The 21,896-nt window shown below is 40.9% G+C and overlaps 1 protein-coding gene across 1 annotated transcript in view; it reads left to right on the top strand.

Annotated features, from left to right (window-relative positions):
• Window positions 1-21,896, top strand: part of Ryr2 (ryanodine receptor 2) — a 533,102-nt gene that overhangs the window by 199,340 nt on the left and 311,866 nt on the right. The window contains exons 4-6 of the mRNA XM_060372656.1: window positions 13,165-13,179; window positions 18,477-18,551; window positions 20,821-20,899. Coding sequence (XP_060228639.1) covers window positions 13,165-13,179; window positions 18,477-18,551; window positions 20,821-20,899 — 169 coding nt within the window. The remainder of the gene's footprint in view (window positions 1-13,164; window positions 13,180-18,476; window positions 18,552-20,820; window positions 20,900-21,896) is intronic.

Here is a 21,896-nt window from a genome sequence, read left to right as displayed (position 1 = left end):
ATGGATACCAAGAGAACACAAAAAGCAGGAAGACTGAAAACTGTTCTTTCCGGAACATGCTGAAGTTACTAATTTGTACTAGAGTGTTAAATATCATCAATGTAATCTTTAGCATGGAAAAGACTGGTATCGTCAGCAGCCTTTAGAGGAAACGAAATAAAAATATTTCATTAACATAAAAAAGAAGAATGAAGAGAAAATAAATAAGAACATAGTGGGATTTAATCTGTTCTGAATTTAGATTATGGTGATGAATTTCTGCTCTCTAAATATGGCAAAAAGCATTTGTTAATTTTGTGCTTTCATAGGCAAAATTGTGAAATGTAAATTGTTTCCCCTCCCCTACTCTCTGCTCCCCTTCCCTCTCCTCTCCTCTTCTCTGCTTGCTCCTCCCTACCTCCTATACCATCGATTTTAATTCTCCCTACTTTCCCTTCCCTTCTTTCTGGGGGTATGGTTGCTGTAGGGTAGGAGGTGATCAAGCTAAGGACTGTGTAGACACTAGAAAGCCCCTCTGCCACTGAGATGTAATCCTAACCCTGTAAATTATATTTCAGTAACAGCTTAAAAAGACCAGGAGACCAACAATACAAATAAAATGACAAATACAAGGCAGCAATAAATGAATAGAATATTCTGGTTAGAATTCATGAATAAGGCTGAGCATTCAGGAGTCCCGAGTCCCACTTTTTCTGTTGCTTGATTAGCAGATATATTCTGTATATTAAATTACAGGAATAAAAGCGGTAGTGTGGCAATGTGTCTGTGCGGCTGGAGTAGCGCAGTTACTGCCTGAAAAGGAATAGGGCAGGAAACCATATGGAAATAAAGACGGGCATTTCATTATAAAGCACAGCCAGTTTGTAAGACAAATTCAATAATGATACGTTTATACGAAACCTGACAGTAGGGCTTACACACTTAGTAAGTCAAGAGAGGAACAATGATAAGGAAAAGTTTACCCATCAACAATCTGTGTACGACAACAACTGTCGTAGTAACAGTTACCGTACATCAGAAAGTAGGTTGATGGTATGCAAGGTCTGCCCCGTCTGCAGGCAGCTCCCCAAGGCTCTCCTCCCAGCAGCCTCTTACACTCTCGGGGGAGAGGACCTTCCAGTCTCGTGACTTTCTGAGTCCTGTAAATTTCACCATCTTCCTGAACCTTTCTCTCGAGAAGGAGATGTTTGGGTAGGAGAAATAACTACACAACACCATTCTCAAAACAAACAAACAAACAAACAACAAAAAACCCAAAATGGCACATACAATTCCAAGAAGCAGCAACAGCAAACAGTGTAAAGTTATGGAACTCCCATACTTTTATGCATTAATTTATAATTAAAACATAAATGCAAAACAGAAATGGTATATGGAGTATCTGTTTTCATGTAATGATATAATTTCAGCACCAGTTATTTTTTTATTGGACTGTGTCTTCTGGTGAATCAGGCTGGTGTTTAAATGAGAATTTCTCTTAAGATTTTTTTTTTTTGGTTTATTTTAAGAATGAGGTTACCTTCACAGAGCTACTGATATTTGGTTTTCTGTTCATTCATGTTAAGGTAATTTTTATTACAACTATAAGTTGCTGACTATGTTTGCATAGCTTTTTCTTTTTTCACTCATTTATTTATTTATTACAATTTATTCACTTTGTATCCCAGCTGTAGCTCCCTCCATCTTCCCTTCCCAATCATGCCCTCCCTCCCTCATCTCCTCCCGTGACCCTCCCCAAGTCTACTGATAGGGGAGGTCCTTCTCCCCTTCCATCTGACCCTAGCCTATCAGGTCACATCACAACTATCTGCATTGTCTCCAGGCTACCCACCCTCCCTCAGGGGGAGGTGCTCAAAGAGCCAGTATTTTAAACAAACAAACAAACAAACAAACAAACAAACAAAATACCATTCAATTTTACCAATAAAGACTAAGGAGCCTTTATGTCACTTTAAAACAGTGAAGACCATCTAGAAGCAAGGCCATTGTTCCTCTTGTCTCAGAGGACTGTCATCTTGATCCTTTAGAATATACAAGCAGCTCAGTGTCCATACTCACAGTGGACACCAGGGATGCAGTTCTCTGGCCCCATGGTGAGAGTCAACAGAAAGCATTAGTTTTAGGTACTGTGTTAAAACAATCAAGAATTCACTCATTTTAAGAAGTTAATGAATGTAATAACTTAAAGATCATAATCACCAGGCAATAATATTTTCTATGTAATCTTTTAAAATCATTTTTGGAGATGGTAGCTTGTTTTATTTTGTGCTATAAAATTAGCAGTATTAAATGATTTATATTCTTAGAAAAAAGAGAATGAGGTTGATCTTTTTAATAGTGTTCATAAAATAACACATTTGGCATAATCTGCTACAATTACTATATTATTTCTTTTCTCTACGCGATAGAATAGATATATTTCTTTAGAATCTCACATAACCAGGGCCAGGATGTAGCTTAGTTGCTAGAATGCTTGTCTAGTAGGCGCAAAGCCCTGAATTTGGCTCAACCCCTGTATTAACTAGGCATGGGGGGACTGTAAGGGAAGCAGGGTGATAAGCCATTCAAGGTCATCCTCAGCTATGTGGGGAGTTCAAGCCTTAGCCACGGCTCTGGTTAAAAAAGAAAACAAAACAACAAGAAAAAGAAAACAATGAAACCCCCCCCATCATATGATAAGTTCATAGAAAATGTTTATTTTTTATGGCGATTCTGAGACTGAGTTTTTGGAGATTTTTTCTTTCGTGTCTGTGAATTTTTTTTTTTTTTTAGCCCCATGAGAATGTGTTTTTTTGTTTTATTTTTTAATCCCCACTATCTATAGGAATTGTGGAAAGTGACTCATGTTGACTCTGACAAGAGCCATGTCATGAAATCCTCTGCCTGGCTTGTGTGTGTTTAAAGCCCTACCTGTGGTCCTTGTCTTCTGTGTCTGGCTGACAGCTCACTGCCTAGCCCTTGCTGTTGCTAAGCGTCTCTGGGTATTTGGAGAGAGGGGGTGTCGTGTTGTTGTCGCTAACTCCTGCTGTATGATTAGTAAATCTCCTGTAGCTGACAGTAGTTAACTGCGGCTTGATTCCCAAGTCTGCCCTCTGACAAATCCTTCAGTGCTTATCTCTGCTATGGTGTATAAGCCTGTGTGCTGTGTGAATGTCTAGCATTTAAACGTGAACACGATGACATCATAGATCTTGATAATTGTTTATATTATTAAAATATATTACTTAAAAATTCCTGATAAATATGGAAAAGAAATAATGTTTTAAAAATACTTTTTCAGCGTGGGAGGCAGAGGCAGGAGGAGCTCTGTGAGTTTAAGGCCAGTCTGGCCTACAAAGTGAGTCCAGGACAGCCAAGGCTACACAGAGAAACCCTGTCTAAAAAAAAAATTTCGCGTAAGAATACAAATATAAGATTTGTCCATTTGGGGACAGGACAGTCTGTGACAACTGAGACGCATTTTTCTTTCATCGTTAGCTTACAAAGAATTGGGTTTCATTATGGCGGTTTTCAAACAAAATTTCCTTATTGTGTTGTTTTTCTTTCTTTCCCATCCCCCTGCTTCTTGTGCCCTTTATCCCCAGGAACTGCCTTTCCGTTTTCGCTGTCACATTGGAGTTTTTCCCTCTCCAATTTTGCTTCCATGTACTCTAGATCTAAAGAAACTCATTCATCTTTAGAATTGTCTAATGTTACAAATGAACACTTAGAATTACGTGACAGCAAACATGCACAGCGAGCACCAGGCCTTTCTGTTGAGTGAAGAGCTCCTTCTCAATGGGGCTGGAGAGATGGCTCAAAGGTTATGAGCACTGGTTGTTCTTCCAAAGGTCCTGAGTTCATTTCCCAGCAACAGCGTGGTGGTTCATAACCGTCTATAATGAGATCTGGTGCCCTCTTCTGGCCTGCTGGTACAGAATACCTTATAAATAATAAGTAAACTTTTTTTTTTTTAAGTGTGTTTTAGAGTGTAAGGGAGTTGCCTTACAGCAGGTGCCGCTGGTGACTAAATACATCCCTCAGACAGCCAGGATGCTCTGTGCTCAAAGATCCTTGGTATTTCATAAGGGCTGTGTTTAGGTTGATTTTTTTTTCTTTTTATTTATTACTTAATTTCTTTGTTTGGAGACAAGATCTCACTATGTAGCTCTGGCTGGACTAGAGTTCACTATGTAGCTCAGACTGGCCTCAAACTGGCTGCCTGTGTTTCCCAAGTACTGAGATTAAAGGACTGTGCCATCATGCTCAGTCTTAATATCATTTTATAACATTTAATAAATGTTGCTTACAAGACATGGAGATACTTAGCTACACCCTGGATTTCCTCCTAAACTGCTTTAGCTTTTTATCTGATTGATGAAATTTTCTAAGAAGAAAAAAAAACTAAATTAATTTATGCACAAAGAGTATGAAGTAAACATCGGTTTTCACAGGACACAAATCATGCATTCTATTCTAGGGGTGAGTGGTGGAGATTTACTTTTAAAATTGAGTTTGTCCCTTCATAATGGAATCTAAGAACATTCTAAAAGGCATTCTTATTGACTTGCTTTTGCTTTTGTTCTTTTTCAACTGAGAATATAATACTCATGTCACTTACTTTATTTTTTTAAAAGAATCACACTATGATTGGAACACCATGCATTCACTGAAAAAAAAAAGACTTGAAATTAATCTGAGTGTCCTATCAGAATTATTCGACAAAGTATGCTTTTTTTTCCATTGTGAAATTTTATGTAATGCTCAAAAGAATGAGGTAAGAGAAGTTCTGCTTTCAGTGTTTCAGTTGCCATGAACACTGTGTCTGCAGATTGTTGCTGCCTTTTGTAAGTAAATGGAGCTGGGTGGGGGGGGGGGGTTCTTACCATCAAGATGGTGGGCTGTGCTTGAGAATTCCATCACAGCCAAACTCACTCCTTTAGTGCATCAGGCTGTCTTCCGGACCTGCTTCAGTTTCAGCAGAATACCTGTGGGATTGCTCTATTACCTGGGATTGCTTTTGTTTACTGAGGTGAACCGCTGTTAATGAAAAGTCTGAACACTGTTGTCCATTCCTTAAAATGGGAGGGAGGTTTGGGGTCAGGGGGGGTCACATTTCAGTTGACTTGGATGACCATCAGAAGCATGGTTAGGAGATTCTGTTCTGTTTTGTTTTGTTTTAAATTTCTTTTGGCTTTTTCTTTCCACAGCAGGTTGATGTGGAAAAATGGGTATGTGTTTCCTTGCATTTACAAAGGACTTGTGATTGCAAAGCGCATGCTCGCTGCTGCCTCTGAGCTTTTTAATTTTGCTTCTTAGCACAGCTATTTCTCTTTTCTTTTTTTAGTGTTTGAACTAACTGCTCAGCCACAATGGATACATTTTACAGGTCACCAGTTAGAACCTTTTGTGTCTCCGAATTATCATAACCTTCAGCGGGCTCCATCAAAGGACTCTCTACTCCCAACCCAGATCGGTTTATGTAATTAGCTTTAATTATACAAATGTCGATCTGTCTCTGGCCACAGGAAGGGTTTGTTACTAATATTCAATATGCCTTGTTCCATCTCAAAAATGCTGCAGTGCGGCCTCAATGTTGTTCCACATGTCATAGAGAAAATTCAAGGCTTCTCCTGTATCCATTTGATCTTGATAACCAAAGGTGAAAAGCAAATGGCTTTGCCACATTGGAAGGATAGTTACAGGTGTCTAGAGGCCAAGTCTGAGGTCCACACTATTAGTGGCTTGTGTCATGGTACAATGGCATTGGTACTATTTCTTCATCTGTTAGGAAAAGTTGGTGAGGAATGAAAAGAGAGAGGAAAATAAGGTGGGGTTGAGAGGGAGGAAAAAAGTGTGGGGGATCAGTTTAGACCAATCTACCAAAATATCCAGGTCCCTCATGTTAATACTCCAACGTTTGAGTGGAGATCAGTCATAGCAGATTTATGTCCCCATTCGATTTGTCCCCGGGTTCAAACCAATGACAACTTTCTCAGTGTTCTGCTTTAACTTGTTTTCAACCTCATAGGAGGAGTCCCTTGAGACAGACTGAAGTTGCTCCTCCATTTTACCATCGTCATTCATCCTTATCTCGGGCCTGGTTCTCTTCATCTGTGTCTTGGGGCCCAACCCTTTTCCATCCTTGGGATCTGCTTCTTTTAACACAGTGTTTGATGTTTCCTCACCTCCCCTGCCACAGACACTGTTCAGGGGCCTTTCAAACTGATCCTCAAACAACTGTACGTCCATGTGGATGCTTGCATTTCTTCCTGCCTTTGATCCTCTTTCAGCCATTTACATCTGAGCAATTTCTAATGATAAGGCCTACCGTTTCCGTGGTGACAACACCCATACTGGTCTTTGAGAACTTCCATATTACAATCCTAGGAAAGCTCAAATATCTTAAACTACCGGTGTCTTGCCTGTTTTTGTTTGTTTGTTTGTTTTGTTTTTAATTTAAATTATACACCTTCCTCCGTGGCCAGAGTTAAAATTCTGATCCACGCTCAAACTTTTCCTGGTGGGCTATTGACTCTTGTTTTTCTAAAAACAGCTATGGTACCTCTTTGTTTAACCTTCACTCACTCGATACCAGCATTTTAAAACATTTCTCTGTTTCTGTGTGTATCTGCACCCTTCATTTCCACTGTAGCATTTCTGTGCTGTATCCAGACTTGTACTTTCTTCAATATCTACTCAAGCCACTCTTCAACCTTTTGAAAGTCGAGATGTGTATGTAAAAAATAGAGAGAGAAATATAAATGAATAAAACCACCTGCTGCTCATTGTTTGAAAGCATTTGCAATCATGGCTCTGTGTGCTCATTTGCTTTTAATCTGCCTCACCAGCTCACATGTCTCTTCATTTCCCATAATAATTTCTTATCTTAAAATTGTCTTTCTGGTGTGATTCTTATGTTAGAAATTGCTTGTTAATTCTAAGGAGGTCATGAAAACACCACCAAACTGGACATTACCAGGCTTTGTTTGGCCACCGGCCAGTTTGGTAGTCTCTTCTGGTTCCTGAATGTTAGCGTCCTGTCAGGAGTCAAACACACTCTTGCTGAGATGTGCATTCACTTAGAAGCAGCCTCTGCTGAGTCAGTGTAGGTCAGACTGTGATTACCACTTTCTTTGACCTCTTTCTGTATAATTCAAATCTCATCCATTGGTCATCTGAACTTTGAAATTCTACCGTGACGGACATACTGGAAGTGCAGTTGGAAATAACTCCCTAGTGCTATGTGACACTGTTCTTGGGGAGACGTGAACAAATATCTGTTCACCTCAGGCAGAGAACTAAAGTCAGACTAAAATGAGATTGTAGCAAAGTACAGCTCGGTTAGCCAGGGAGTGTCATTGCATTACTTAGGAGAGCAGAAATGACTCAAAGACTGATGCATTACCAAAAGCCCACCCGAGCATGGGTGACAGCTTCAGAAAAGCTAGAAACCCAGAAAACACTACAGAGAGTCTCTTCCAGGCAGCTCAGCTGATAGGAGAGTCACAGCAAGCTTTACTGCTTATATAAGCTTTGGAATGGAGGGACCTAGGGAATCTGGTCAGTTTTAGGAACTTCCTGAAAGCTTTGAGGTGTTTACTGAGTTTTAAGGTGTTTCTCTGCAGGATGAATTCCCTTTTAGGAAATTCTGCCTTTTAATCAGCTTCGCGTGCGGGGTGGGTATTTTTTCTCAGAGGAAATTGCTATGCACAACACCTGGGATCTCCTCACATTTCTCTGTGGGGTGCATTCTTCTATGTGTCCCAACTAGAATGGCCTTACTCATATTGACAGATATAGTGTATCATGATTATTTCTGTCACATCAGTCTCATCATGGCGCCCTGTTGGGCCAAACCCCTGGTTCTCTGAAGTTTTGCTTAGAGATCCCAGACCACTGTGGCCACATCCCTGAGGCAATGGGTATTGGAAGTAAGTTCTGTTGTGCCTGGCAGATTTTCAGGATCCTGTTCTGTGTCCTCTCCAGGTGTGGTGGGAAGAGAAGAGCTCAAGGTTGGCTGGAAGGCTTCTGATTCCAGAGTCAGTTAATTATTCAGAGCCTTTTTGGGTAACTTTGGGGAGCTTCCATTATGGATATTGATTCTCCTGGTGCAGACTGATGCAGCTACTCTTTCTGGTCTGGATGATCACCTTCTCCTGGTGTCTTAGGCTAGATCTGCCCAGGCTGCCCAAGTTATTTGTGGGTAGTGTGATTCCTTCCCAGATACTGCTGCATGGGAGCTCTATGTAGCCTTTCAGCCTTTGGTCATCAGGAGTCACTAGTCTGCTGGGTTCCAGGTCCTGGGGACAGGAGTGATCCCAGCAGTACCTCCATGAGGCTTGTGTGTGGGGGGACACTGTGATGCTTGTGAAGGGAGGCAAGACCCCCAGCCTAATAGCCCCTCTTTCTGCAAAGCGATCTTCTTGCCTTGTTGTGGGCTTACAGCCTTCTGAGTGGGTGGTCAGCTGATGGAGGCAGATGGACTCTCGCCCTGCTCCTTTGACACCTGCCTAGGTGGTGCTCCATACTGGGGTGTGCACCATGGCTCCTTTCTGACATGGGTTCCCCATCTTCACATGTCTTTCACTGGCTTGCATGGCATGCATTCAGCAAGCCAGATAAAGTTCTTGGGAACCTCATAAAGCTTAAAACATAAACATATTCATATGCACAGATAGTGCATATATATATATATATATATATATATATATATATATATATATATATATATGGTATAAGAAATTAAAATGGTGCCTCTGGATTTTCTTGTACTGTACATAAATCTGGGTAGTTTCATCAAGATTCAAACTCCCCTTCTCTACCTCTCCTTTCTTCCTCCTGTCCTTGTTCCTTTCCTCCCTTCTTCAATATCCTTCTCTCCTCCTTTTTCTTCTCTATCCTTATCTCCCTCCCTCTTCTCCTCATTCCATCACCCTCCTTCCTCTCTCTTCTTCCTTCTCCTTTTCTCCTTCCTTCTCTCTTTCCCTCCTTCCTTTTCCCTTCCCTCTCTCCTCTTCCTCCCTCTATCTTTTTTCACCTGTCCTCCCTTCCCTTTATATTCACCTCCCTTTCTTCTTCCCTGTCTCCTCTTCTCTCCCTTATTTTCCTCTGCTCTGACTCTTTCTCTTCATTTCCCTTCCTTTCCTCTTTTCTTTCTATTCCTCTCTTCTTTCTTCTTCCTCTTTTTATTCTCTTCTCTTGCTTCCTTCTCTATCCTCCCCCTCCTCTTCTCTCTTTTATTCCCTTCTCTTTTCTTTTCCTCTGTTCTTTCTTCTCTCTCTCTCTTTTCTCCCTTTCTCTTGTCCTTGCCTCTTCTCTTCATCTCTATCCTCTGTCCACTTCTTCCCTCCCTTTGTGTTCTCTTCTCCTGCCTCTGCCACTCTGACTTCCTTCTTATCCTTCTTTCCTTCATCCTTTTCTCCCTATCTTCTCCCTCCCTTCCTCAACTTCCTCCCTTTCACTAATGTCCCTTTGGAGCATCTTTGCTTAAACATAAATCCATTGAGCTATAACTGTATAAATATAACTCTTCACATTTTATGAAGAGAATGCTACTTCTGAGTCTTGATATAAAGAATATTTAACTATTATTTTCACCTACCCCATCCTACTCTGGCCTTTTCCTAACCTTGGTGTTGGTTTCCAACATGAAAGCCTAGGATTTCAGGTTGTGGGAGGGATAAGAAAAAAGATATCGAAAAAATATTGAAATTATCAATTATGATATATTATTTGTAGATCAAGTGACTCCTTCAACTTAAAAAAATCATAATGTTGCTATAAATGTTAAAATATAAAATCATTTCAAATGTTCTCTAACTTAACAGTATAATGCATTCTACTCCCAGCTGTCATATGAGGGTTTGCGCACGTGTCTCCTGTAAGAGTCACTGTTATGTTTTGTATCAAGAAAAATTCTCTTTTGAGACAAGCTGGAAAAAGAAGAAAGCTCTGGGTAGCTATTAACTTCATATCTCAGGCATTCCTCAGCACTCTAATGTGCATGCGTGTCACTGAGATGGATACCGGGGCTTCCTCTAGCTTATCAGCATCATTTGTTTCCTTCTGAAGCAGAACTAGATAGTTATGACAATATATATATGTCAAATCTATTTCACTTAGAAGTAAAAACAAATCATTTAAATACCGTCAGTACTGAGTTATTGATAGGTTGGAAAAGACCGTGGTTGACACACATCTGGTTCAGAATATGCTGCATTGGTTTGAAGCCTACCCACACATGTGTGCTCAACCAGATGACAAGAAGTGACACAGAGTTCTGGCCACATGAGTGGCACGTGAGTGTGTCTGTGGGAGATGTCCTGTGTGTAACTGTTCTTTATGGGCTGAAGCCTGAGCCCTGAGCCCCGTTCTGATGCTCTCTAGATCTACAGTCACCGCGCCCTTCTCATCATGCGTTATTAGGTATTCTCAGTAGGGAAGCCTTACAAAGTCAACCATGCATACAAAATCTGTTCATTATAAGAGCAGAGGTTGACATTTCCCCACAAATACATCTAGAGATTTTATTTTGTAGGAGTAAATGTTGAGCTTGGGTTTACTCATGTTAGACTACGTTTATACTCTAAAATAGATTGTGAGCATCATTAATTAAATACAGCTGCTGATGTGCTCAGATCTTTGATGAGAAGGAACTCCTTGATACAGTGAAGCTGCCTCACTCATAAGGGACAGGTGGCAAATGGAACGTTGTGGAAAACCCTTGCATCTTACCACATGGAGAGACAGGATGTCATGGGGGCTGACTCTGAACGAGCATTTTCTGGGTGGGACAGGATGTTATTTTATTCTTTTTTTTTTAATGGGGAACTCATGCTAGACCTGCTCCGGGTCCTACACCCCCCCCCCCAGAGTTCTGCAGTCAGATCTTTTGGATACTAAGGCTCCCGAGTGCATGTTCCTTGGTCGCCAATTCTCTGTCTCGACACCTTTTGGGGGTATCTCCCAGGAAAAATTTACTTAAAAATCGTAAGAGGGATTCTTAGATAGAAATAATAACTTAAACAATGGATGGATTGATTGATTCTATGTGGTGTGTGTGTGTGTGTGTGTGTGTGTGTGTGTGTGTGTGTGTTTTGGGGTACAAGCACTATACTGCATGGGTGGAGGTTAACTGGCGGGGACTGGTTCTCTCCTTCTACCATGTGAATTCCAGGAATCAAACTTACTTCTGTATGATACTTTCCTTCTAAGGGTCTAGAAATGGGAAGTGGCAGGGAAGGAATCTTGGGGAGTTCGGTGGGGTTACAACTGATAATCAGGGAAATCGGGGTCTCCTCTGGAGTGCTCTTAGTCTTACTGATAAAAGAGATTAAGAATGAAATCAAGCAGAAGTGCAAGACTAAATTATTAGACCATAAAGAATTCTCCAGGGCAAGCACATTCGCATTTTACCCCCATTCCTATACCTTTCTTTCCCTTTGAAACCCTTTTTCTCATATATATATATATATATATATATATATATATATATATATATATACATATATATATGTCTATACACACACGTGTATATATATTCGTTAAGTCTATTTCATCCCCATTTTCTACCTTTCTTTCTTCCTGAAAACCTTTTCCATATATATGTAATACATGTGTATATATGTATATGTAATATACATATGTGTCTATATCATATATGGAAAAGGTTTTCAGTAAGAAAGGTATGCATAATATACATATATATGTCTATTCATACACACACACACACACACACACACACACACACGTTCCTTTAGTGTGTGGCCCCACAGAGCTTAATTAGATTTCCTTAACTGAGCTTGGGTAGAAGGTTATTTAATGGATCAAGGACAACTTAACCAGTGGCTACAGCACTGAATAAAATGACAACCACATGGGCCCCTCCGTATCCACAATGAAATGTTGATGGACCCAGTCCTGTGCAGGTCTTGTTCAGAGTCCCATGGCAACAGTGAGATTATGAGCATAGTGGCCATGCAATGTCCAGAAGACATCTTTTTGTTTCACAACTCTTCATCTTCTAGTTTTTCCACCATTTTCATCACTCCTTCCGCCAGGTTTCCTGAGTTCTGGGGGGCAGGGAGGTCGCTGTAAACCTGTTCATTTAGAGCTGAGCATACCACCATCACGTATGACCTGTTATGGTTCTTTCTGTTACCTGCTGCTACCTACTGTAAGCGCCAGTGGTGACAGCTCAGAAGCTGCCGTAATGTCAAGCAGAGCTAGGCAGGAATGAAAATTCTCTACAGTTTTCCCCTTGGAATTATAATATTGAAAATGAAAAACATACCGTGGAATTTCTATTCGTTTGTATACATGTTTCTTTTTCTGTGTGTTTCAGGGAAGCAACTGTAACATTTACAAACATCTGCATTGCTTTCTTTAAACCTAATGGAGATATGTAGATTTTTTTTTCTTAATGTGTTTTATACCTGTTCATAACAACTTACTTCAGCCCTAAATTTGGAAGTCAAACATTTTCCCTCTTCTTGAATGTTTATCATCTGTGTACAAATCCAGAAAACAAAATCCAGAAACAAATCCAGGAAACTGGAGGGCGTCTAATAAAAAACAGGGAGGTATGCATCCGTAACGCTTTGTAGAAAAGACCTTTTGCCCTGTACGAGGGAGGTGCTGCGCTGACAGAAAAGGAGAACTATCACGTGCCTCTCTTTGGAATGCATCTCTCACCATAGGCAGCTCCACAAGACTGCTTCCTGCTCCTTGCATGAAGGATGCTCGGCTCCATGTTTCAGATCCTCCTAACCATGTTTTCTTACCTACCAGCTTTACTAAAATTAGCTGGGTTGTCTTGTATCACTGCATTTATATGGAATGACTTATTTTTTTTAAGCACTTTCAGAGAATAAATGAAGATTATGCCTCCTCGGTGCTGGGAGGTTGTAAGTTGAGTCAGGCCTTTCTTGGTATGGCATGTTTTCGTAGAAAACAGCTGAACTAATGTAAAGATTCTTTTAAAAAGACTTTGCTTGCTATAGCATTTTTCTAGCATGTAGTTGAATATAAGTTCTGTTGCAACAGCAGTGTGAATTTTCTGTTTATCAATGACATAGCTCCACTTACAACAATGGAGCCTTGATAAATAAAAGATATTTAAAACTAAATCCTTGAAATGACCTGTATTTAATATTTTTTTCTCTTTTCTTTATGTCTCCACAGAAGTTCATGATGAAGGTGAGGCCTTGACCCTCTGCTGAGTATGTTACATCTCCTGTCTTAGTGTGGGTATATGTGATGGGTCACAGGTGTTAGTGTGGGTATATGTGATAATTCATGTGCCTTAGTGTGGGTATATGTAATACTTCCTACATTTTAGTTTGGTTATATGTAGTATTTATTTTTTTCCCTTTTCTTTCCATTGTTTGTTTATTTGTTTTTGAGCAGGGTTTTTATATGTAGTCCTAGCTGTCCTGGAACTCACTTTGTAGACCACATGGCCTTGGACTCAGAGCTCTGGCTGCTGCTGTCTTCCCAGTCCTGGGATTAAGGGTGTGCACCATCATGCCCAACTGTATTATTTCTTATGTATGGTCATAGGCAAAATCCCATGTTTCAAGATGGCTATATGTTATATTTCATAAATTTTAGGATGGTTATATGAATTTGCTTTATATTTGGGTCCACAATACCTTTCCTTTAAATTTTGAAATGAAATCAAATATTAAACATTTAAATGTAAATCACCTGTTTTGATTTTATAACTTAAACAACTTTTGACATTTTTTGGTTACATAGCACCAAATTAAGTTTAGCTAGTCACCTTTGGGGATTCTTTCAATAGAGTATGTTTTATGGCTACCTGTTTAGATTGCTCACTTTGTAGGGATGTCAGCTGTTTGCCTTTGGAGGACACTTGTGTGAATCTAACAGGAACTAACGTTAGGAAATTACAAGAAGTGCCGTACTGGTTACTTTTCTGGTGCTGTGATAAAACACCACGACCAAAGCAACCTACAGAGAAGAGAGTACGTTTAGCTTATCGATCCAGAGGGTTAGAGTCTATCGTGGCAGGAAGGTGTGACAAGCAAGCATGGCAGCAGGAGGAGGAACTTGAGAGATCACATCTCAACCGTGAGCATGAAGCAGAGGAGACTTAACTGGAAGTAGGACGAGAATATATACTCGCCCAGCTTGCCTCAAATGGCAAACTTCCTCCAGCAAGGCTGCATAACTGAAACCTCCTCAAACAGTGCCACCAGCTGGCGACCATGTCTTCAAATACGCCAGCCTAGGGGCACTGCTCATTCAAACCACCACAGGCATCAACAACTACTCTTGTTGTTCTAGGAGTGAAAATACTTCAGCCCTACTTTATTTCTCAACTGAAGTAGGAAACTAGAAGCCCTTCAAGGGAGACACATGAAGAGATGAAAGCACATGGCAATGTCATTGCAAGAAGAAACTGAATACAGAAAGAGGAAAGTGAGGTTGAAAAAAAATCTTGTGGTTTCAGCTACATTATCCTATGATATTCAAGAAGCTTGATGTTTTTATTCTCAAACTTCTGAAACAATAAAGACATTTATTTGTATTCACTTAATAAAGGCTTAATACAACTTGTAATCTGAAAGAACATCATTCCAAAAGATGGAAACTTTCAGAAATATGAATAAACGCTTTGGGTATAGATTGAAAAGGAAAGAAATAAAACAGAATCCTCTTGCCCATCCACTGAATGAGTTAGTCAAGGTTTTCATACCCATTGCAAATCCCAGGGCACGTGCATTATGGGTTTTCCCAGGTGGACTCTATTCACCAATAGTAAAGAACTTGACACTGTTGATCAGGTGACAGGGCCTAAAATTTATTTGTTTGAAGCCACTGCTCATCAAAGATGTGGACATCTTACAAACTATTATGTAACTCAGCTCTTACTTTTCAGATGAAAACACTGGTATATATGATAAGCAGAAAATGCTATGTGCTCTATTACATACAAATGACAAATGTTTGTGTTATGTAGATAATGATAAGCATGAAAATATGAATATGCCATTTTATTGCAGATATTAATAAACTGTGAACTTAGGTTGAAAATTTCGATTTCTCTTGCTGAATATGCATTTACTATGCTCATCGAATCATTTTCTGCTTACCTTAGCCCCTAAACAGTGCTTTATGCACAGGGGAGTTGCCCCAGCTCCTTTGCAGGGGAAAATTATGCAGATAGAAAGATGAGGTAGGTCAACCAGTTAACTCCAGATGATATACCTCGCATACCTCCATTATTGAATTGGGCTCTGGTTTCTGCTAAGTGTGGGACAGAGCTCTTCACACTGGCTACTGAGGGAAGGTTGGCACCTCACGAGGCAGGCCACATGCATGTGATCAGTATAGTCTGAGCCACTGAGTATGAAGAGAGTGCTGCACAGGATCAGTTTGTATCTTGTAATCTTAATTCATGGCCAGGTGGATGCCTGCTTATTGTGGGAGCCTGTTTGTGATTGCTGGCCCTAAGAGTCGTGTGTTGGTGATGCCAAAAGCCTGGTAGTTTGTTCAGGAGATTGTGGTTTCCACACCAGCACAAGTGAGAGGCCGGCCACTCACCGTTAGGTTGTTATCTGCTTAAGGTTTGCCTGGGCTGGCCAAGCCGCGTGTCTTGTCTTGTTAGGATCATTCTTTATATGTTTTATTTTTTTGTCATTTAGGATAAGGAATACAGGACTATCAGAGAATTCCTTGTGCCTGGATTCTGTAGGTGTCTGGAAATGCCAGGTCCCACCAGGCTCCGATGTCCCTGGGTGCTAGGTGCTGCTTGTTTTTGCCTTCAGTCCTTCTTAGATAACAGGGAAGGTTGGGCAGAGAGGCATTTCTCTGATTTCTTTCTCCATGAAACAACTAATTTTCTGTTGTTCCAGATACTTACTATTTGTACATATACTTAAAAGCTTCTCCACTTGTCTATCTGGACCCTACAAGAGAAATCTTATCACAGATTCTCCTTGCTGTGTATAAAGTCTGTTGCTGAGGCTATGGTTCTGAATCATAGACTTCTAAAGACACACAGCAGCCTCCAAGTGGTACAGGAAAGTTATTTAATCAGCTTTCCTTCCTTCTCTCCTTCTCCTTCCTTTGTTTTCCTCACTCCCTTCTTTCTTTTTTCCTTTCTTCTCCCCTTTCCTCTCTTGCCCTATTCCTCTCATCCCTCCTCTCCACTCCCAACTTGCCTTCCCTCTCTCCACCGCCATCCCCTTCACTCTTTTCTCCCCTTCTCCGTCAGAATCACACTCAGGGCTTACATGTGGTAACAACCCTTACCACTCTACCGCTGAGATACTTTCAAGATCTGATTTCATGTTTCACGAAAACCTCATATAATGACAACTTTGTATTAGGCTAGCTGAGTTTCTGCACAGAGAAAGTGTTCTCTGCACATCCTGGTTTATTATCCCACAACTTCTAAAGTGACATGACACATTACAGCCATACTTAAGATGTTTAGACATTTTATAGTTAGTGAATTTAATGACTTTAATTATCAATAGTATAAAAACAGATTAACAAGCCAGCATATATTGCAATCATATATTTTAAAAACATAGAGCCTAAAATACAACAGTGAAGAATGAATATGAATATAGAACCAGCCATATTCATGTATTGGTAAACTACCGTAATTGGTCTTCATTATTACCATTCAGATTTTATATTTCTGTGGGATTTTTTTTTTTTTTGGTCTGTATATTTAAGCTTATGACAGGAATACCTCAAGTGCCACTGTAGAAATCCAACTGGTCCCTGTCTCACAAAGGACAGGAGAGAGATAGCCCCTGTGACTATTTCTCTAAAGAAATATAAGTGTAGAATGTACATTGAGTTTACACCTAAGTATGGACACTGACACTTTAGACTCAGTGAGATACTTTCAAGATCTGATTTCATGTTTCACGAAAACCTCATATAATGACAACTTTGTATTAGGCTAGCTGAGTTTCTGCACAGAGAAAGTGATACCTTAGCTTACAATGTGATTTCACTGGGTGGACATTTTTGTTGTTCCATGATTCTAGAAATCTAAAGGATGCCCAGCGACAGTAAATGTGCCTTACAATGATTTGTGAACATTACGTGAGAATTTTTCTCTTTTTAGATGACACTCAGTAATATCGCTTAGATTTCATTTGAAACTTCGGACATTTTTATCCACTTATCTTTGATGGATTTATTTGACATTATTTTGTAATATTAACTCTGTCAGTCATCTCTATGGGAAGGAGGCCAGTCCCCTTCCCTCACAGAACTGGGGTAACCACTTTCACTGATATTTTTAAAAGTCAAATTTTACCTTTCATGAAAATCCTAGGCCCTCCTAAATAACAAACCTTCAGCTTTTTTAATAGATGGTTTAATATATGGTGAAGAGACAAGGGTCACCCCACATGAGAATTTCATTACCCTGCCCCACCTCCTTCCTTAAGCATTTTAATTGAGATAGGGGCACTATGCCTCTGTTCACAAACACAGCCACTTCCACAATTTGAAATGTCCCACCCAATCCAGATTTTCACTTTACAAATGTCTCTTGTCTACTTACCTTTTCTTGGAGCTAGAACTGAACCAAAAGTCCCTGTCATTGGGATCTCGAGTTTGGTCAAGGAGAGGTGTTTCTTGCCTGCAGAGTGATGAGGCTACTGTCCAGGTGTAACTGAGAGCTGCAAAGGGTCAAGGGGATGGGATGACGCTGGAGATCCTGGATGACCTTCATGGGAGGTGGCCAATGAACTGAATTTGAATACATCATCTATACATCAGAGAAGACAACAGAGCAAGTTTTGAATTTCAGGATATATCACCATGACTTTCGGTGGGGGAAAATAGTTATGTTTATCATAGAGGAATGGCACCAGAGAGGATTGAGACAGAAGGTCCTCTGTGTGTGTCCCTCTCCATCCATGATCCTTGGCACAGTGACCCCATGGGAAATCTGCCAAATGAAGTGTGTCCGTATCTGTTTCAATCCTTCCTAATCAGAATCACAGCAGAGGCCCAAGAAGCTATGTTTTAGAAAGTTCTCCAATCACTAAAGGCGTTTGACTTATGCCTGAGGAAAGAAGGACAAATTTTAAACCCCAGAGATTTTGTCACATTAATACTTACCTGGTGCTTGCTGTGTGTTGGGCACTTAGCAGGTCTCTGGATACAAAGGTAACCCGGGTACCCTGTTCAAAGGAGGCACAGGCAGTGGCCAGGCAGACTGAACGGTTAGAGTCGTAATGATTACTCGCTGAAGCGCAGTTCACCTTTCTGGAGCTGGATGAGATCACGAGGTGTTTGCCGCGCGGAAGGTGAACTCTGTCCGGCTTCGTCCAGGTTTACGAACTTGTTCTAGGGCGCCTTACCAGTAGGGCTCTGCCTTACCAGTACTCTTGTCTCCTACTAAATGTTCTGGTGAAGACAGAAGAGCACTCTGTTAGCTCAGCTGTTTGCTCACCCGTGTCTTTCCTCCTCTCTACCCTTTCTCCTTTCCTCAGACTGCTCAAGGCGGAGGCCACCGGACACTTCTCTATGGGCATGCCATACTGCTACGCCATTCCTACAGTGGTATGGTGAGTGGACATCTCGATTTCATCTCTCGCGTGGCCACACTGATCTGGGGTCAGATAGGCTGTCTGGAATGTTGAGGGTACCCTTTCAGCAACGATAGTAATGAGTCTGAATAGATGCGTTGCTTAATACCCTTGGGCCCAGTTTTCTCACTCATAAGAAGGTTAGATCCGTACATATCAGGTGTAGTTTCTATTTTTAATGCTGTTAATAGATTTTTAATACCTGTAATACATTTGATAGAACTCTAGGAAGAGGCAAGTATAAAAGCCAAATTTTAAATATTTTCCATTTCCCAATTGGTTTTAAATTATTAATTTAAAAATGCTCCAAGGGGTCTGACACTGTTTTGTTGCCTCCAAAGTTACTTTCACTCATGTTCACACACATGTACATAATATGGAAGATAAAAATAAAATAACTTATAAAATATCTTTCTCTGGTTCGTCACCTTGAGAGTGAGTGCTTCGCAGAATGAGTCTCCAGGTCACTTTGATGCCACAGCCCCAGGACCTTGGGGCTTCCACCTCCTGTCCTTGATCATCCAACCTGTTCCTTCATCCCTCTTCATAAACCTGCGTGCACCCATTTAGCTCGATGTGAATATTCCATAGAGCAGTGGTTCTCAGCCTTTGGGTTGCGACCTCTTTGGGGGACAGAACGGAATGACCCTTTCCCAGGGGTAACCTCAGACCATCAGAAAACAGGGATATTTGCATTACGATCCCTAACAGTAACAAAATTATAGTAAGGAAGTAGCAACCAAAGTAACTTTATGATTGGGTTCACCACAACACAGGGGACTGTATTAAAGGGTGGCAGGGTTAGGAAGGTTGGGAAACACTGCCTAAGAGGGTTGCTGGAGTGTTGGCATGGACCATCCGGGTCTTCAGAGGGGCCCAGCCTTGCTTAATCCCCACCATTGTTTCTGAGTTTCCTCTGATGGCTCCCCTTCTTGTTGGCAGAGGGCTTGCTTCACGCAGATGGTTCGGTATTTTTAAGCTCACGCCACATTCATCTTAGTGTCCTCATTCTTATGTCACTTAACAAGGTGTTTGAAGTTGGGGGAGGTTGGCATGAAAATGGTCTAAAATTTATATCTGAGAATAGATATGCTTGAGACAACCCAGGGATGGGGGAGGGGAGGAGACATGGCAGTTTCCATAGTCAGATTCCCCGAGGGAAATGTGTACATGTATATTCATGGTGCCCTCGTTTTAGCAGAATGAAGAACTGCACGCCCAAGTACATTCTGGGTGTGTGTGCTTTTTTTTTTTTTTTTTTTTTAATGAAAACAAAAGTAGAAGATAAAAGTGAGTAGTTTTCAGGTTTCTTTCGGGGACAGCTTTCTAATGTCAGATCATGTCGTTTGTTTGCAAAGGACTATGAATATCACATGAAGGGAGAGATACACAGACATGTCCCGACTCACTTGTCTCCTCGTCTACTGACAGAGCTCATTTCTTAGTCTTTTGTGAGAGGCAAAGGACTGCTTTTCCTTTGTCCCATTGCTTCCAAGTCCTGCTGTGCACACACAATCTCTGCCTCAGATGTTGGAAGTGCTCCACTCTTCACAGAAGCATCAAGTATTTTTAGAAAAAAACACAAACTACTAATCAGAGATAGACTGATAGCAGCTTACTTGCCCAGTTGGGCTCTGATATGACCGTACACATTATTTTATAATAATTTGATTTTAGTTAGCGTACAAAGAATAGGTTTCATTGCGATATGTGTGTGCATGTACATTATGCTTTGTTCTCATTCACCTCTCTCTGCTGTCTCTCCTCTGCCCTCACTGGGCTTGTCTTCTTTCCCCTAAGTTGTCCCCTCTTCTGCTTTCATGTTGCATAGATCCTGTCTTGCTCTCATTTCCCCTCCCTTCTCCATTTATATCTCCCCAACCCTTTTTATAGTCCCTTTTCTACTGTCCTGCCCTCCAGCATCACCCATCACCTTAGTCAGAATGGCTATCGTCAAGAAAAAAAAAATGACAGCCAACGCTAGTGAGGATATGGGGAGACAGGAACCCTGATGTGCTGATTGTGGCGATGTAAACCTACTCAGCCACCGTGGAAATCAGTGTGGAGGCGCCTCCAAAAAGCTAAAAATAGAATGACCATATGACTCATGTGTGGCTACATGCCCATAAGATTCTAAGTCAACAGACCGTACATGTACTTGCTCATCCTGTCTATTGCTGGATGAAGTGTGGAAGCCGTTAGTAGGACTATCAACATTCTCTGGTGACAACTGATCTTGTGTTTTTAGTATCTGTGCTGTCTCTCCACCTCCCGGTCTTCCACTGACAAACTGGCCTTTGATGTTGGCCTTCAAGAGGATACCACAGGTGAGTATCGGGTACTGTAATGAAACTCTGTTCAGAGAGAGGGTGGCTAGACATGGTCAGGTCAGAGACACATGAGATGGCTGTTTTTATAGTACAGTAAGGAAAATGATTTTTGTCTTTGGCATTTTTGGTAGAGTAAGAGTCTATTTTCCCTCTTGGTTCTTCATTCACAGGTAATTGGATGTAGAGAGTTTTGACTTCAGATCCTTTCTTCTTGTGGCTGGAGAGAAGAAAAGTCAGTCCATACTTGATGATGGACAGGCTGTATGAAACTTGTTGATGCCTTCTGTGCTCTGTGCTCTCAGTCTTTGTCATCTGCATTTCCGTGTGCTCGTTGTACCCCGATTGGACCATTTTGTCCTTTACGACGAGCAGGAGTGGCATCTGGATGAAGCTCTAGTCACAGGGCTGGGAATGTAGCTTACTGGTAAAGCACGCTAACTGTGCGAGGAGCCTTGGGCTAACGTCTAAATATCACTAAAATAAAATAAAATTAGGTATCAAGTAGAAAACGAGACGAAAGGACAGAAGCCCGCTTTTACTGCGTTATTCTTCCCTGATAGGGATCATCCCTCCGTCCACCGCTGACCCCATTTTATCTCTTTTAAAAATACATTCTAAGTGAAGATGTAGCCCAGTGGTAGAGTGCTGATGTGTGCGAGGCCCTGCATTCTATCCTCAACGCCGTGAGACAAACAAAAACCACGTTAACACACATGGGCCAGTAATCAGCGCAGTGAGTTAACTACTGACAACAGCTTTACATCCTGCAAATGTCAGCAAGCAAGAGGAAAAGAACTGAAATCTTTCCTCCATACACGAAAGTTATGATTCTTTGATTAGAGAGGTCTTCACCCTGATGTGAAGTTCATGCATTCCATGTAGATAGCAAAAGAGCACATGGTACCCACATGTAAGATACAAGTTTATATTCTATCTAGCCATTAAAAGGGGTTTTTCATTATCAACTAAATTTTCATGAAATAACAACGAAGGT

Source organism: Meriones unguiculatus, chromosome 19, assembly GCF_030254825.1.
Source record: "Meriones unguiculatus strain TT.TT164.6M chromosome 19, Bangor_MerUng_6.1, whole genome shotgun sequence".
Classification (NCBI taxonomy): Eukaryota; Metazoa; Chordata; class Mammalia; order Rodentia; family Muridae; genus Meriones; species Meriones unguiculatus.
This window is presented reverse-complemented; position numbering and strand designations above follow the sequence as displayed.